General features: G+C 54.0%; 1 protein-coding gene across 4 annotated transcripts; it reads right to left on the bottom strand.

The window, feature by feature from the left end:
* Positions 1-385: 385 nt before the first annotated feature.
* On the bottom strand, positions 386-13,293 carry LOC136520544 (basic leucine zipper 23-like). 4 transcript variants are annotated; one of them, XM_066514102.1, is made up of 3 exons: positions 13,226-13,293; positions 9,700-10,566; positions 386-756 (listed from the first exon to the last, which is right to left on the bottom strand). In XM_066514102.1, exon 2 carries the CDS (start codon positions 10,494-10,496, stop codon positions 9,702-9,704), a length of 795 nt encoding a protein of 264 aa, XP_066370199.1. In that variant the 5' UTR covers positions 10,497-10,566; positions 13,226-13,293; the 3' UTR covers positions 386-756; positions 9,700-9,701. The 4 variants fall into 4 exon arrangements, with proteins under 4 accessions (XP_066370199.1, XP_066370198.1, XP_066370197.1 ...); XM_066514101.1 differs by lacking the exon at positions 13,226-13,293 and adding an exon at positions 10,741-10,922; XM_066514100.1 differs by lacking the exon at positions 13,226-13,293 and adding an exon at positions 10,667-10,922.
* Between the last annotated feature and the right edge of the window lie 4,967 nt (positions 13,294-18,260).

An 18,260-nucleotide genomic window follows, 5' to 3' on the forward strand; every position in this document is an offset into this window, starting at 1 on the left:
TATGTCCTCGATGAACATGCTGGGTGTGTACACATTATCGTGCTTAGGCTGAAACCATTCAACCCAGAAATATCAAATATATGAACATTCAGAATCAGAGCAGAAGTTTTCAGACACACCCAAACAAAAGAGTTAACGCCCTGCGCCACTGCCCCATAACTGTAGTGACTTGTCGGTAACAGCATCACAGGGTAAGAGATAGAATTGCTGATACATCAGAATTGTCAGGGCTAGAGTTATTAAACTTCCCATGCAAATTCCAATCAATGCAACAAATTATTTACTTGCAAATGAAAGTAAAACACCTCGGATCACGCACATAGCAGCAGAGAGACATGGCACCCACACAAGGCACCCACACAGGGGATTTCGCGAACGATGCATCTACATAGGCAACGGGGTTCACATTAAACTTGAGATCTCTACAAAAATCTGAGCTGTCTTAAACCACATATGCCAAATTTTAACCAGTTCATGTTCGACTCCTTCAGACCCAGTCCAGTTCTGCACTTGATCAGAGAGCATCTGGGAACTAAGGAAAATAAACGAGGATGTCCTCTCAGCTCTAGAGCTAACAAACTTGAATCGCCTCAGGCACCATAGAAGCATCATGGGCGACGAACTCACACACATAGCAGTTTGAACCAGTGCAATCCTACATAGAAGAGCTAGCAGTTTATACAGCGTTCCTTTGAGGCAGAACGGGAAGCCCCAGCAGTCTCTGAAAAGGAGAGACCATAAACACTGTCGGGAGTCCTGAAAAAAGAGTAATAGAACAGGTGTTACTTGTGAGTTTAGAACATGAAAAGTTCCTAGCAGCGGGAATGGTGGCAAATAATAAAATGCCACCATTTTTTATCAGGTTTATTTGCTGTAAATCATGCAAAAAAAAAAGGGGGGGGGGGCGGGGCTATTGACTATCAGATGGATACGACTTAGAACTATTCGAAGAATAAGACATCATCTTCTGTTTTTTTTTTCTTGAATAAGTTCCATTGTAAGATATGAGCAATAGCTACATTCAGTAACAAATTCTACCAACAATTTTACTACAGCCCAGTAATTGAAAAATCAAATGGACATACCACAAAAAAGATTGTATTAAAATTCATAACAAAAACAGCTTAATAAACAAAATAAAGCAGGAAAACTGGTGCACAGCAAGATACACAAATGGTACAACCTAAAGAACTGCCTTCAAAACTGAGAACACACAGTTTACAGGGAGATATCACAATTTTTCCCCAAAAAAAGGCCAGCCACCAACCCAAGTATTACAATCTCCAATAGCTACTTATGCTAATACGAAATCACTGTGAAACAAAATACTCTTCAGAAGTATCAAAATTTGGAGGTTATTGATGTCTATAGTACTGCTATATGGTACCATGGCATAATGTCCTAATTATTATTTTCTCAAGTGCACAACATTGTCTCTTTTTTTCTTGAAACATGCACAATGTAGTGTCCTAATTTACTATTTTATGGTAACATAGTTCACCAATAAAATGGCTCGGTCACAGGTCAAAGCTAGATTGACAAGGAAAGTAGTACCGAGAACAAAAATATGGAAACCTATATTCAGAAGCCTGTGTTTGATAAGTTGGCCAAGCACGATCTTAAAAAGTATCACCTAAAGAACTAAGCAGTTCTTAAGTCGTAAAGTCGAATGTAGTCACCTGAGTACCCACTATATCACGACTAAGACAAGTCGGTTGACTCTCCCTGAGAGTAAATCTAACCCATAAACTTAAGCCATATAATATCTTTCAAAGCATCAGCGGTGGTGTGGGCGTGGCGCACTGCAGGCGTTGGCAGCAGGTACGAAAAATGACAAAATGTTCCCTCCTGCTTTTGCTCAGCTACAGGCAGCGGCTACATACAGGACTACGTCGAAAACAAGAGCTACTCTGTTAGGTTAAAACAGATGTACCATGGCTTGAGCCTTGAATACTAACAGGCTGAAACCCAGGTTAAGTCGTTTCCATGTTTCAAATAGTTTTGGTGCTTGAAACTAATGAAATGTGTAAAAAAGATAATGATAAAATGGGTAATATTATTTTTTCAACCAGCCACAAATGACTTAGGAGGTCTGAAAATGTAGAAAGCATCCAGTTGAAAATAAAACTCTAGCTATGGATTTGACAAAATTGGAATTGCCAGGAATCTCATCTTTAGTCATGATTAGAGAAAAATTGGAGGTGTTAATGTTAGTAGTAATCCTAGCGCATTGGCTGGCTCAGTTAGTTAGGACTGCATGTTTCTTATTCAGTTTTGCATGCGGATGAGCACTGATCTGTGGTTGCCATCTCGCGTAGAAGTAGCAGCGGGAGTAGCTCGCACGTCCTGAGGATGACCGGTGTTTGAGCGGCATCGTGGGCACGGGGATGGACGTGCTCGCCGCACGGTGCGCGCCTGACCACGGAGTGGTCCTGATAGTCTGTAACTCTGAATAAATAGAGAAGAGAAAGAACAGAAAACGCTGCTTGCAGTTCGCAGCACCAAACCCAGTGTCCCAAGTGTTTACGTTGTGTTTGAGTGCTTCTGTGATTTGCATTTGACAATTGCAAGCTCACCGGCTGTCAAGAACACCGGTTTAGAGCTGACAATTGGCATCAGAGCCGTAAGAGGAGGACCTAGCACGTCGCGATGGTGTCGCCGAAGGGCCGAGGCCGCACGCTGCCGTCGGCCACGAAGGAGAAGGGCAGCGGTTCCGGCAGCAAGACTCCAACGCGCTCGCCGTCTCCAAGACGATCACCACCGCGTCGTTCGCGGACTCGCCGCGGTGGCCGCTCACGAACGCGGCGCCCACAGGAGGTCGTCGTCGAGCGCGTGGTCCGGGAGACGAGCGGCTCAGGCAACTGGCCGCAGCTCACGAAGACGAACTACAACTCCTGGTCGCTGTTGATGAAGCTGAAGATGCAAGCCCGTCATCTCTGGGAAGCAGTCGAGGACGAAGATGTCGACTTCCACGACGAACGAAGCGCACTGGAGGCGATCTGCTCCGGCGTTCCCCAGGAGATGGTGCCCACCCTGGCGACCAAGCCGTCAGCCAAGGAGGCGTGGGAGGCAATCCGGGCGATGCGCATCGGCGACGACCGGGTGCGGAAGTCGACTGCGCAGAGCCTGCGCGCGGAATACGAGCAAATTGCGTTCCGCGACGGGGAGTCCGTCGAGGACTTCGCCTTGCGACTGTCCAACATTGTGCAGCGCCTGGCGATCCTCGGAGACCCGGAGCCGGAACCGAAGGTGGTGGCGAAGTATCTCCGCGTCGCGCGTCCGCGGTACAAGCAGCTCGTCGTCTCAATTGAGACCCTCCTCGACATCGACACGCTCTCTGTTGAGGAGGTCACCGGGCGGCTCAAGGCGGCAACCGACGACGAGCCGTCACTGGCGAAAGACATCTCCGGCAAGCTCCTGCTCACGGAGGAGCAATGGCTGGAGCGGTACAAGAAGAAAGACGGCGAGGCTGGCCGGGGCGGCTCGAGCTCCGGCGGTCGCGGACGAGGACGCGGTCGCGGCAGGGACCGTGGACGCAGCGGTGGCGGCGGCAACGAGCAGCGGGCCGGGACGAACTCGGCCCAAGGCGTCAGCGATGATGCCTGCAAGACCTGTGGCAAGAAAGGCCACTGGGCCAAAGATTGCAGGAGCAAGAAGAAGCTGGAGCAGGCCTACATGGCCCAGGATGACGAGTCCACTCTGCTCCTTGCGGAGGGGATTTTTCCCCAAATCGAGCAGCCGCCGCCGTCGGAGCCAAGACCGGCGACTCCACCACCGATCCGCGCCGACAACCAGCTCCATCTCACAGAGGGCAAGGTGTTCGCCGTCTTTGACGAAGCCGGCGACCGGGATCCCAGGAGATGGGTCCTGGACACGGGCGCATCGAACCACATGTCCGGGGCAAGGTCCGCGTTCTCCAACATCGACTCCGGCGTCACTGGTTCCGTGAGGTTCGGCGACGGCTCCGTAGCGCGCATCGAGGGAGTCGGCACCGTCCTTTTCTCCTGCAAGACGGGGGAACATCGCGCCATCGACAATGTCTACTACCTTCCCCGCCTCACCGCGAATATTATCTCCGGTCAGCTGGACGAGTCCGGCTACCAGGTGCTGGTTGAGAGCGGGGTCATGCGAGTGCGCGACGAGGAGCGCCGGCTGCTGGCCAAGATCCACCGCAGCCCAGGACGCTTGTATGTGCTCGACGTCAACATAGCACAACCGGTGTGCCTGGCGGCGCGCGGAGAGGAAGAAGCCTGGGTATGGCACGCCAGGTTCGGCCATTTGCATTTCGTGGCGCTGCGGAAGATGGCCAAGGACGGGCTCGTCCGTGGCATGCCCCTGATGTCACAGGTGGAGCAGGTGTGCGACGCCTGCCTCGTCGGCAAGCAGCGCCGTGCGCCGTTCCCTCAGCAAGCTCTGGGACGGTCGACGGAGCCACTGCAGCTTCTTCACGGCGACATCTGCGGCCCAATCACGCCGCCTACCCCAAGCGGGAACCGGTACTTCCTGTTGCTTGTTGACGATTACTCACGGTATGTGTGGATCTGCCTGCTGCCAACCAAGGATGCTGCGGCTGCCGCAATCAAGCGCGTTCAAGCAGCAGCTGAGCGCAAGAGCGGCAAGAAACTGCTGGCCCTGCGCACTGACCGCGGCGGTGAGTTCGCCGCCACCGACTTCATCGAGTACTGCGCCGAGCTGGGTGTTCATCGTCAACTCAGCGCCGTACACGCCACAACAAAACGGCGTCGTGGAGCGGCGGAACCAATCCGTCGTTGGAACCGCGCGCAGCATGCTCAAGGCGAAAGGGCTCCCCGGCAAGTTCTGGGGGGAAGCGGTCACCACGGCCGTCTACTTGCTCAACCGTTCCTCGTCCAAGAGCGTGGGTGGCAAGACCCCCTACGAGCTCTGGACGGGTAGCGTTCCTGGCGTCCAGCACCTGCGGACATTCGGCTGCGTCGCGCATATGAAGGTGACAACGCCTAACCTGAAGAAACTTGATGATCGAAGCAGGCGTACAATCTTCGTTGGCTACGAACCCGGCTCCAAGGCGTACAGGGTCTATGACCCTGTGTCTCAGCGCGTGCACGTGAGCCGGGACTTGGTGTTCGAGGAGGCGGCGCAGTGGTCCTGGACCCAGGGGCAACGCAGCGAGGTGAGTGACTTCACGGTCGAACACCTGCCATTGCCCGGGTCAGCCACCACGACGGCATCGACGAGTTCGACTACGTCAAGCGGAGCTGCTACCACATCTCCGACACCACCAGCGTCTCCAGCCCAGGCTTCACCAGCACATGGTGCTGGGAGCTCCTCATCACCTGCCTCGCTGGTTCACGCCTCGCCAGTGTTCAGCGCTGGGAGCGTGACGCCGGGCACGCCTCCTCAGCCTGAGCCGGACCTAGTGGAGTTCGTGTCACCACCAGGCACCGGCGCGTCGCAGTTGCTGGACGCGGACCACGACGACGACGCCCCACTGCGATACCGCAACGTCGACAACGTGCTCGGTCCGGCCACGCCGCCGGGTCTCGCTGCACGTGAACTGGAGGAGCAGCTGCTGCTTGCAAATGAAGCTGAGCCGACGACGTTCCAGGAGGCGCTGCAACATGAGAACTGGCGCCATGCCATGCTCGACGAGTTCACTTCCATTGAGGTGAACGACACTTGGGAGCTCGTGGATCCTCCACCAGGCGTGCGCCCGATCGGCCTCAAGTGGGTCTTCAAGACGAAGCGGGATCAAGCCGGGCTCGTCACCAAGTTCAAGGCCCGGCTCGTCGCCAAGGGATACGTGCAGCGCCAAGGCATTGACTTTGATGAAGTGTTCGCGCCTGTGGCTCGCCTGGAGTCAGTAAGGCTGCTGCTCGCGCTCGCTGCAAGTGAAGGGTGGGCAGTCCATCACATGGACGTCAAGTCCGCCTTCCTGAACGGTGAGCTTCTGGAGGATGTCTACGTCGAGCAGCCGCCGGGGTTCGTGGTGAAGAATCAAGAGAAGAAGGTGCTGCACCTGATCAAGGCTCTCTATGGGCTTCGTCAAGCCCCGCGCGCCTGGTACTCCAAGCTCGATGAGTCCCTGATCAAACTCGGGTTCATGCGAAGCACATCAGAGCATGTTGTCTACCTCCGCGGTGCGGGCGCACGGCGTCTCATCGTGGGCGTTTACGTGGATGATCTGGTGATCACCGGTGGCAATCCAGGCGACATCAGCATCTTCAAGGAGGAGATGAAGGTGACTTTCAGGATGAGCGACCTTGGCCTTCTCCGGTATTATCTTGGACTGGAAGTGATTCAGTCTGAAGAAGGAATTTCAGTCTGTCAGAGTGCCTATGCTGCGAAGATACTCCAGACTGCTGGGCTGGAAGGGTGCAATCCAAGCCATACCCCCATGGAACCTCGACTGAAACTCAGTAAGTCCAGCTCTGCTCCTTCTATTGATGCCACAAAATACAGGAGCATTGTGGGCTCTCTCAGGTATTTGGTGAATTCAAGGCCAGATTTGGCTTACTGTGTGGGGTACATTAGTCGGTTCATGGAGAACCCAACTACAGAGCACATGGTGGCTGTCAAAAGGGTGCTGAGATATGTTGCTGGAACTTTGCACTTTGGCTACCATTATCAGAGGAAGAAGGAAGCTCATCTCATTGGCTATAGTGACAGTGACTTAGCCGGTGACATTGATACAAGGAAGAGCACCACAGGAGTCATCTTCTTCCTCGGCTCCAGCATCATCACATGGCAGTCTCAGAAGCAGAAGGTGGTGGCTTTATCTTCCTGTGAAGCCGAGTATATAGCTGCCACCACTGCAGCCTGCCAGGTTGTTTGGTTGGCCCGTCTGCTTGCCGAGTTCAGAGGTGAGAAGAGCAGGGCCTTCAGTCTGAAAATTGACAGTGAGTCTGCACTTCAACTGAGCAGGAACCCAGTTTTCCATGACCGCAGTAAACACATCGACGTAAGATATCATTACATCAGAGAATGCATTGAGGAGAACCGGGTGATGCTTGAGTCCATTGGGACTGTTGAGGAACTGGCAGACATCCTGACGAAGGCTTTGGGGCGTGTTCGTTTCTGCGAGCTGCGGTCCAAGATCGGCATCATCAACATTCAGGCCATGCGCAAGAATTAGGAGGAGAAATGTTAGTAGTAATCCTAGCGCATTGGCTGGCTCAGTTAGTTAGGACTGCATGTTTCTTATTCAGTTTTGCATGCGGATGAGCACTGATCTGTGGTTGCCATCTCGCGTAGAAGTAGCAGCGGGAGTAGCTCGCACGTCCTGAGGATGACCGGTGTTTGAGCGGCATCGTGGGCACGGGGATGGACGTGCTCGCCGCACGGTGCGCGCCTGACCACTGAGTGGTCCTGATAGTCTGTAACTCTGAATAAATAGAGAAGAGAAAGAACAGAAAACGCTGCTTGCAGTTCGCAGCACCAAACCCAGTGTCCCAAGTGTTTACGTTGTGTTTGAGTGCTTCTGTGATTTGCATTTGACGATTGCAAGCTCACCGGCTGTCAAGAACACCGGTTTAGAGCTGACAGTTAATGCATGCATAACTGTTGTGCGGTACCATGAGACCTTGAATCAGGATCCCTGCATAGAGGCCCCAGCTATTTCTTTTAGCGTGCAAAATGTAGTGTCCTGATTTCCTTTGCTGGCAACCAATGTTTTCAGGTCGTCGTGGTCAATCCCTGGTATTCGATTAGGAGGACCGACTCGATTAGCTCGACCAGAAAGCTGGTCGTCCGATTAGTCGACGACTAATCATGATTAGTCGTCCGACTAGGGCAGGGACGACCAGTTTGGTTACTCTGTTTTTGGGCCTGTTTAACTGGGCGGACATGTGGGACTATTGAATGTCAATGTTTGTGACTTTGTGTTGGAACACTTTAGCTTATCTGTACTGAACTAATTTGGTTATGTAATATGCTGGCTGTGTGGCTGCTATGGTCTGCTAAATGTTAGTTATTTTGCTACTGCAGCAGTGCTGCTGTTCAGGTGCGTCAAGATCAAGACTGCATTAGTGTCACCAGCTAAACACTAATGCAGTCTTGATGCTTGCTTTATTGTGTATACTATATATATATATATATATATATATATATATATATATATATATATAGGGTGCATTTTATATACTCCCAGGAGTAGTTACTCCCATAATCAATAAATCACGTTGCGTATGTGTACATACTTATTTATCAGTTTGAGTATGTTGACATCCTAATATTAAGATACTCCAGATCTTTACTATGTGAAAAAAAATTCAAAAGAGCACATATTTTTTAATATATTATATAATACTATGATAGTAGCATATAAAATAAGTATAACCATATATTCTAAGTATACATACATACTTGTCATACATAGTACCCTAGATGGTCTAGTATGATGATATACTCCATCGACATACATTTCGTCGGGCCATATACGCCCTAAATCTAGAGATATACACATGGGAGTAACTACTCCCTGGGAGTAGGAAATAATTTCCATATATATCCTGATATACAGGGTCGACTAATCGGCCTGGTCGACGACTAATCGCGATTAGTCTCCTGGTCGGTCCCATAGCGACCAGATGGCCTGAAAACATTGTTGCCAACATGATTCAAGCATATCATGGCTCGCAGGTAGCAGCTGGGATGCCTAGGAAAAGGCTATTAGAATTTTAGCAGGAAGCATATCTAGCAAGATGAAATATGACGAAATGAGCAACCCACAAATGCTGAATCTATAAGCCCCAGCAAGTACAGATAGTCAGATATTGATGGAATCCCTTGATTGTTCAATGTTGTTTATTATCTCTCAATTCACCACAACAAACTATTGAAAACTAACATAAAAGAAAAACATGTGGTGGTTCTAATACCCTATTTATGATAGATAATCCGTGCAAAACCATAGAAAGTATTGTACTGCCCATCGCCATTTTGACAGAGGCAATCTGCTATTTCTTATAACGACAAGAAGACAGAGAACAATATCACAATACCCACTCTGAACCCAACCACCCGCCCATCCTCAACATGCGCAAGGAAAAAAAAAGACAGCACGAAAATATAATATTTCCATTTGTTCTTGGTACTTGGTTGAATTATTTGGCTAGTTCTGGCACTTTGAGACAATTACTGAACTGAGTGCAAAGGACAACATAAAGGTAAAGGGACTTATGAAGGTTAAAAGAATTTTCTGACACCTTAAAGACATCCAGCTGAGAAATTGACCACTACAAGCCTGTTGATCCATATGGAGCATCTTAGTTTCTGGTGTGTCAACAAGACTAGCAATGCCTTTAAAGGGGTACAAGACATCCAGCTGAAATATAGACCATTACAACTCTAGCTCTGGATTGACAAGATGGAACAAAAGAAAATCTGATCTTCATTCACAATAAGATGTCAATTCACTCAAAATTGCATTCAGCCAGACTTCAGCAAATCAATGAAACCACAAAACAATGGCTCGGTGGCAAGAGTCGAGTTATACTCTTTTTCAGCTAAGACTATAGATAACAAAAGGCTACTAAGCAATACAATCACGAGTTACGTGCATAATGCCGTAATGAAATTCGGTTTCGACCGTTGTGGGAAAAAAATACAATCATGAGTTTAGATGCATTTACGGATTGCTAACAAAATGATAATTGAAATTAATCTATGTAGCAGATCGACAGGAGTTTTTAAAAGTATAACAAGGAAAGGCAAGTTACATACCATCACTTCTTTTCAACATTTGGAAAGCAGACAGCAGATACTGGCTTAGTGGATCCAGACTTGTTGCTTCCAATGCATTGGATACTCGCAACATCACAGGCGCCTTGTCCCAACACCTGACCACTGATAGCGCCCTGCATCCCAGGGTTGCAATACATCTGATCGTTGCATCTGAAATCGCAGGCGTTGGTAACCTGGGCCGCAGCACCACCGAGGAAGCTTCCCTGGTCAACACTAGACACGAGGTCGACGTTCTTGACCGCCGCCGCCGGCCTCTGATAGGGAAACGCGCCAATCTCCCCCTCGATCCTACCCCTGATGTCGACGAGCAGGCAGCGAAGCCTGGCCACCTCGGCCTCGAGCGCGGCGTGGCTCTGGAGCTTCTTCATGAGCTGCTGGTTGAGCGCCCGGAGGTGGACCACCTCCTCCTCCAGGGACGTGGTGTGGGCCTTCTTCTTCTCACGGTACTTCCTGACGGCGGCGCGGTTCCCCGAGGGGCGCTTCTTGGAGGCGGCGTTGCTGTTGCCGGTGGTGGTGTTGTTCTCAGACGGCGACTCGGCGGTCTCGGCGCCGTCGCCGGGCGAGGCGGCGACGATCTTGGTGTGGACGTGGACGCAGGTGTGGGTGTGCGAGAGGTCGTGCACCGGCGGGTTGCAGGTGTGGGTGTGCGTGCAGGCGTGGTCCTTGAGGATCTCGTCGAAGTAGCTGTCCATGGAGCAGCTGCTGGGCGGGTCGGTGCCGAGCGCCGGGCACAGGTACGTGTCCGGGTTGGAGAAATCCAGGTCCCCGTCGTCCATTGCTGCTGCGGGCGCGCCGGTGTGCGGGCGGTCGGTCGGACGCCGGGCAGTCAAGGGCACATCCACCAACCTGAGAACATGACAAACCATCGGAAAATTGTGCTGGTATTAGTACTCCGTCGCTGCTCCGGAGACAAACGGATTCAAGGCAGCGGGGGAACAGATTCTACCAGAGACAAACGGAACGAGCAAAATCAAATCCGCCGGAGCGAAGAGAGGAAGGTGTTCCTTAGTCCTTACCAACCAGCAGCAGCGGGGGAAGGCCAATCCAAGCCCCGGATGGGCGGCGGTTGCGACGACGAGAAGGGGAAAAGGGGTGGAGCGGACGGAGACGAAGGGGAAGAGGGGTGGATGAATCTGGACGGGGACGTGTTGGGCGCGTAGGGCGGCGGAGGCGGAGGGGAATCCCGAACCGCCTACCACCCACGGGGCCTGGGGCCCAACCGAATGGGTGGTGGTGGAGATGGTGGAGCGCGGCTGGGCTGGTCGTTGTTTCACTTTCACCGTCTACGCGCAGTCATCGACTCATCGTGATGTTGTAATTACCCTTGAACTCTCGTTGAACAAACACGGTAAAGCAGTACTGGACCTTAGGAATGCAAGTGGTGTTTTATACGATTTTTGGAATGTTTCTTATCGAGTTACTATAAAGCTATAAAGATAAGTCTTTGGTGGCAGAAATTAATGGATACAAAACTTTGGCATACGACTTGCGAGTTGATACCTAAACAGTGAACATTCCCTTAGAGCATTTTCGCCAGATATCTTATCCAATCTGCTATCTTAAAAACTAGTATTTTAGGATATAAAGATGTTGCAGCAGATCTCCTATATCGCTTTCTATACCTATAGATTTTGAAAAGATTTTCTAAAAGAAGCATCAGTTCCCACTCCCGCATCCTTAAAGAAATAGAGAAGATTATCTGTTTCTACATTTTTTAGTAAAATTAACTTTGATTCATGTAAAAATCATGTACAAATCATGTAAAATTTCTACGTTCCAAAAAGAGCCATTCACATTGTATTTAGACCTATGTTGACGTGGTGAACCGGCTTCAAAAACAGTTGAATGATATGGCCCAAAATGCCATGGTTGGAACAGTTGGAAGCACCGAAGCTGTCGAGTGTTGAAGTACAGAGGCCAAAAACGGACAATCGTGATAGTTCAAGGGCTAAAAGTAGGTTTTAGCCATCATTTAGGAGCCAAAGATGTGAGGCGGCGACAAATGATAAAGCTCGAGGAAAAGACAGCAGTAATAAAAGCTTTAGAAACATCGGCATGAGAAGGGCACCATCATTAGAGCAGTAAGCTTTCAGTTTCTGGCTTTCAGCGCACACAAATTTACAAGCGAACGCTGCGACTCATGACATGGATGCACTGCTTCCAGCAGCAGCATGACAGAACGAGATGAGGCTCAAAGGCTCGCTGGTACTGGACTGGAAACATCTCTCTCCCCTTGGTGCTGGTGCACATCCTTCGTTCTCGGGATCAGTGCAGTTACGAACGGGAACGGCAGGTATGAACTACTTGCTGCCGTGCTTTGCGCGAAGCTCAGCGACATTGGCCTTGATGGTGGACGTGGCCAGCGTTGTGGGTTTTAGGAGGCTCTTGGGGTTCAAGGCCTGCCGGATCTTGAACACGGCCCACGCCGTCCCGATGGCGTGGCCGGCGGCGTCCAGCCCTTCGTTTGTTGCGGCTGCAGCTTTGTCTCCATACCTGCAAGACAACAAATTCAGTGCAAGGGATGTTAGTCTACTCGCGTCCATCAAGACGAACTAACACTCGATTCTCAAAAAAAAAAAAGATGATGAGAAGTATGATGCAGGATATGGGATCTTCTTCGGTGGAGAATCGAGAATGTCACACACACACATACTTGTGACACACTAGCCCAGTCGTCACAGTTGATGATGTGGACAAAACATTCTTTCCAGCCACCTCCACGGCGTCGCAAATCTTTCCTGTTTGACGACAACAGAAGAGATGTCAGCAAATGTTTTTTTTTTGACAAGGGATGTCAGCAAATGTTGAAAAAGCTTGGCCCACACAGGCTAGTTGGAAAATGGATAACAACAATGACAACACCAATGATTGAGCGCCCCGGAGGTGGACCACCTCCTCCTCCAGCGACGCGGTGTGGGCCTTCTTCTTCTCACGGTACTTACTGACGGCGGCGCAGTTCCCCGAGGGGCGCTTCTTGGAGGCGGCGTTGCTGTTGTCGGTGTTGTTGTTGTTCTAAGACGGCGACTCGGCGGTCTCGGCGCCGTCACCGGGCGAGGCGGCGACGATCTTGGTGTGGACGTGGACGCAGGTGTGGGTGTGCGAGAGGTCGTGCACCGGCGGGTTGCAGGGGTGGGTGTGCGTGCAGGCGTGGTGCTCCGTGTCCTTGAGGATCTCATCGAAGTAGCTGTCCATGGAGCAGCTGCTGGGCGGGGTCGGTGCCGAGCGCCGGGCACAGGTACGTGTCCGGGTTGGAGAAATCCAAGTCCCCATCGTCCATTGCTGCTGCGGCCTGCGGGCGGGCGGGCGGGCGGGGCGCCGGGCAGTCAAGGACAAATCCACCCACCTGAGAACATGAAAAACCATCGGAAAATTGTACTGGTATTAGTACCCCCGCCGCTGCTCCAGAGACAAACGGATTCGATGGCAGCGGCGGGCGAACAGATTCTACCAGAGACAAACGGAACGAGTAAATCCGTCGGAGCGAAGAGAGCAAGGGGTTCGCTACCTACCAGCAGCAGCGGGGGAAGGCCAATCCAAGCCCGGGATGGGCGGCGGTTGTGACGACGAGAAGGGGAAATTGGGCGGAGCGGACGGAAGACGAAGGGGAAGAGGGGTGGATGAATCTGGACGGGGACGTGTTAGGCGCGTAGGGCGGCGGAAGGGAATCCCGAGCCGAGCCTACCACCCACCAGCGCTGGGCGGCCTGCGGGCCCATCACCATACCCATGGACATGGAGCCCAACCGAATGGGTGGTGGTGGAGTGGAGGTCACAGGTAAGCAGGCCACCCCCTCTCTCCGCCCACACCACCCTCTCTCCATGGACAGCTACTTCGACCACACCACCCGTATCCGATCCGTTCACACCACCCTCTCTCCGGCCACAGGTAAGCAGGCCACCCCCTCTCTCCGCACGTGGAGCCTTCTTCCCCGGCAGCACACCCGGGCGGTCCAAGGCCATGCGCTGGTCCGACGACTCCGGCTTCTCCGACTTCGAGTACGATGACTCCCCTCCTCATGCCACATTCGCCGACGTCGTCCGCCGGAGCTCCCCCGCAAACGCGGCCCCACCAGCCGGCGACGCCAGGGTTGAGCTGCCGGCAGAGACCGAGGCGGAGGAGCGCATGGAGGCGGGGAAAGGCCGGAAGAGGCGCAAGCGCAGGAGGAAACCCCACCGGGCACCTACGTAGGGAGATTTCGGTGGACACGGCGCGGCGGGCTTCGGCGCCACTGCGCGCGTTCCTGCATACCAGAGGCTGGGGAACTCGGGCACCGGCTCACGCGTCCCTGCCCACCAGCGCCTGGGCTCGCGAGCCCCACCAAGAAGTCGGCGTCGGATCTCGCCTCTGGACGCTCAGGGCTGGAGGGAGGTGCTACCGCGCCAGGAGAGCAACGCACCCCCGGTCCGTGCCCCCCGGAGCAGGGCGCACTGCCGTCGGGGCATCCCGGAGGAGATGCGCGACCAGTGCCTAAACTCACTGTCCTACAGCCACCGGATCGCGACCTGCCGCCTCTGTCGTGGCTTCGACCACTTGGCCAGGGACTGTCCGCGGCCTCGGAGGGTGGCCGGAGGGGAGACGGTAGCCGCTGGCCAGCGTCGCATCGTTTGTGCACGCCAGGAGCCGACAAGCCGCAAACTCTGACGGGGTCACAGGCGGGGGGCTCTACGCCACCAGGATCACCACCACGCCCGGAGCCCGCCCCGACCATCTCCTCCGATGAACGCGATCCGCTGCCACCTGAGCATCTAGAAACCAGGCCAAGGGTGGCACACTGCATCATTCAGCGTGGCGCCGCCGTGGACGACGTCGAGGCCTCCTTACGGTTCTCCCTCACCGCTACGATAGCAGATGCATTGCGGGAGGTTCTCTCTGCCGATGCCGTTCGTGCTATTTGAAACGTCCAGGGGGTCGAGAAAGGGAGCTTCTCCCTGGTGCCCTTCTTCCCCGAGAACTTCCTCATCCACTGCCACTCTGGTGAGACGCGCAACAGACTACTCGCGGCGCCTGCTGTGCCGGTCGCTGGCACTTTCTTGGTGCTGCGACCATGGACACGGATAGCCCAAGCCGACATGGCGGCGCTGCAGTGCAAGGTCACCCTCGAGCTGGAGGGCATCCCGGCACATGCCTGGAGCGAGGACACCATCTCCAAGATCCTGGCGCCGGCATGCTGGATCCACGCCGTCGACCCGGCGTCGGTGGGGAAGACTGATCTCTCAGCTTTCCGCCTAACGGCATGGACAACCAACCCCAGCAACATCCCAAAGATCATCTGGCTCCTCGTCGCTGAGAATGAACCAACGGTCCACTTCGGCAATTTACCGCCGTACCTAAGGAAGAAGGATGTCCTGTGCTACCAAGTTCTCGTGCATCTCCGGAGCACGGTGGGCTTCAACCCGGTAGTCGCCGTCGCCATCGCCTTCGCCTCCAGAATCCGATGATGGGGACAACGGGCATGATGGCAACCCTGATCGCCACCACTTCAGTCGCGGGGTGCCACCGCGCCTCCAGGGGTTCCGGTGTGCCCACGGGACGGTTCGACGGCGAAGGCGGCGGCGCTGGCCCGTTCAACGGCTGGCAACATCGTGACATCAGCATGCAGTGCCTGTCCAAGCCGGCGCCAATCTCAAAAAAGCAAAAGGAGGTGCTGATGGAAGGCGCGGGTCCGTTCTCGAGACAGCTGGAGAATGCCGCCTCAAAAAACGGCAGCTGCAGCGGCGGTCTCTGAATGCTGGGACCAATCCATTTTTCAAACACCTTCCATGACCTTCTGCGAGAAGGACACAGGAGTACAGCCGGCCTCGGATCCCATGACCCTCGAGGCGGGGCTGCTCTGTGGTCCTGCGCACACTACAAGCTAGTAAGACGCAATTTTGAGCTTCCAGCCAACGGGCGAGCGCGAAAGCACCGGATGCGGTAGTCCGCGGGATTGGGTAGGTGAGCCCGGTGCAGGCGGACATGTGCCATGCGACGGCCGAGCCAGCACAACCGAAGGACGCGAGACCGGACAAGTGCCACGCGGCGGCTGAGCCTACACAACTGGAGGCCGCGAGCAATGGCAACGCCTCGGTTGGCCAAGTGAGCCCGGTGCAGGAGGACACGTGCCATGTGGCTGCCAGGCCAGCACAATCGGAGGCAGCGCGCGAAGACAGCGATGCACCCAGGGTGCCACCGGTGCCAGGAAATGATGACAACTCGACCGGGCCGGAGCCGGTTACAGCGCCTGGGACCCAGGGGGTGGCATCTTGCAAACGCTGCCAAACCCGTGCACTCAACCATGGGGGGCGCAGACGGGGGTGGCCGCTAGGACCACAAGCGAGGCCACACTGACACCAAACGATGAGGTTCAGGTGAAACGTCGCTCACCGCGATCGAAGAGCCCATCGAAGCAGAAGGCACCTATCAAGCGGAGCGTGTTCGGAAGCCGCCCTCGCCTGGGCTTCCTGCCAAGCAAGCGATTGTAGCCCCAGGCGATCCAAATCGAACGCCTGGGAACGCTAACATGCCTGCCAGTCCTAAGTACCAGGCTTGCGTCGCCACCCCTGGCGCACATTCTTGCATCGAAACGGGGAAAGTTCTACTACTGAAGAAGATGGGAGTACCGCCACCACGGGCTCCAATCTCGTCAGTGTCCAAGAGGGCGCGCGACACCATCATCTCCGGGAACCTGACAGACATGCAAATCGAAGCACTGGATGAGTTGTTCCTAGCGGCAAGCTGCAAAGCTGGTCGAGCTCCTCGTCGTGTTTCGTTGGTGGCCGCCTGAAGCGCGGTTAGCCAGCGACGGAGTGCACACTAATGGATAACTCCGCGATCTTTGTCTTGGAATGTGCGTGGCTTGAACGCGCAGGGCACGTCGTGACAAAGTACGTACGTTGGTCGACGATATCCGTCCCAGCATCGTTTGCCTCCAGGAAACGAAACTTCATGTAATTCCGCAGCATTTGGTTGTTAGGGATCAGCTATGGTTGAGCCTTCACATGGGCCATGGGCCAGCGCCAGTCCAGTCACGCTTGGATGAGAGACTACAAATGCCAAAGGCCAGGAACGGGACAATCCATCAAACAATTATCAGACAAACCAATAGGTTATTCCCTCCTCTTCTCCTTCTACTGTTCATCTTCTTCCTCTTGAACCCTAGCTTCCATTGCTGATTCTCTATCTCTCTGTACCCATTCAGATACCAGGTTGCTAACAATTGATATCAGAGCCATTGATTCTTGGTCTAGCACCATGAGTCCTTCTACCCAGCTTCTCCTCGACGAGATGCGCAAGCTCTTCGCTGAGCAGAACACGTGGTTGAATCAGCGATTTGCCGCGTCGACCGCGCCGACGCCCGCACCTTCCGCCACCACTTCGGTGGCGACCGCGCCCGTGCCTTCCGCCGCCGCCTCGGTCGCGCCAGCACCTTCCGCCATCAACATTGAGAAGGGCGGCGACACCACGGCTCACCCAACGCCCAGGACCGCCATCTTCGCCAACCAAATCCACTACAACGCCGATGCCGAATCGGACCCAGAGCACGAGGGTCGAGGCTTCCGTGGGTCAAAGCAAGCAGATGCTGCTCGCGAAAGGCCAAATCCTCTCCGTCTCATCTAGTCCAATCGTCTCCAACTCCGCGTCCTCGTCGGAGCCTGCCGCCACGCGCCACACACCACCCGCACCGCGCCCTACCCACCGGCCGCTCTCAAGGCTCGTGCCGCCGCCAACTCGCCCTACGGGGTCTACTCCAAGCACATCGCCATCTCCCACACGCTCAGCATGCGGACCCATGCGTGCCCGGCTCTGAGGCAGCGGCAGGTGCGCCACGGGGGCCGCGGCAGGTTCTCGTCCCTCGTCGGCTGCGCCACCGTCGGCACGAACATCGTCTTCGTCGGCGCCAAGATGGCGCCGTGGAGCACGACTGGCGGCCTCGATGACGTCCTCGGTGGCCTCTCGCCAGCCATGGCCGTGAATGGGTCCCACGGGATGGCTTGGTCGACACACGCTGCTGAAGCTACACCAATGTCATCACCGACATCTACACTTCCAGGTGCCTCAACCGCAAGCCTTGCCATGTTGAGTTTGATATCTCTGGAGCATGCCAGCTTGGGTGCACGCCAGGTGTTCGAGGAATTGTCACTGCATGCCGACATCTTCTACAACATCTGTATTGGCTTCGAGCTACCGAGTCGTATGTCACAAGGAGTTGATCAACACCAACCATGGCCACCACCTGACGACCTGAGGTTGACGAGTTGTGATGCTGAGTTACGGCCTACACCATGGCCGTCGTTCAACAGGGCTGAGAGGCCTCTCTGTCAGGAGGACCTGTGGTCAACTTTGGAAGCCCCCGTGGCCTATACAAATTTGCCAACAAATCAGGTTCATGCTCACTGACCTTGCAGTGTCCTGGAAATACATGATGATACCGGTGCTTGGTGCTATGGCGATGTGTGCTAGTGTTCCTTCGATCAATACCATGGTCATCCTTCAGCGTATTCCATGAATGTACTGTACAGTGGTGTTGTGTGTTTGACCGTGGAAAGTGCCATAAGCTTGGT

This window comes from Miscanthus floridulus, chromosome 18 (assembly GCF_019320115.1).
Source record: "Miscanthus floridulus cultivar M001 chromosome 18, ASM1932011v1, whole genome shotgun sequence".
Lineage (NCBI taxonomy): Eukaryota > Viridiplantae > Streptophyta > Magnoliopsida > Poales > Poaceae > Miscanthus > Miscanthus floridulus.

Excerpts from the sequence above, each read along its gene's own strand:
- LOC136520544 (XM_066514102.1), bottom strand. The coding sequence starts at position 10,496 with ATGGACGACGGGGACCTGGATTTCTCCAACCCGGACACGTACCTGTGC.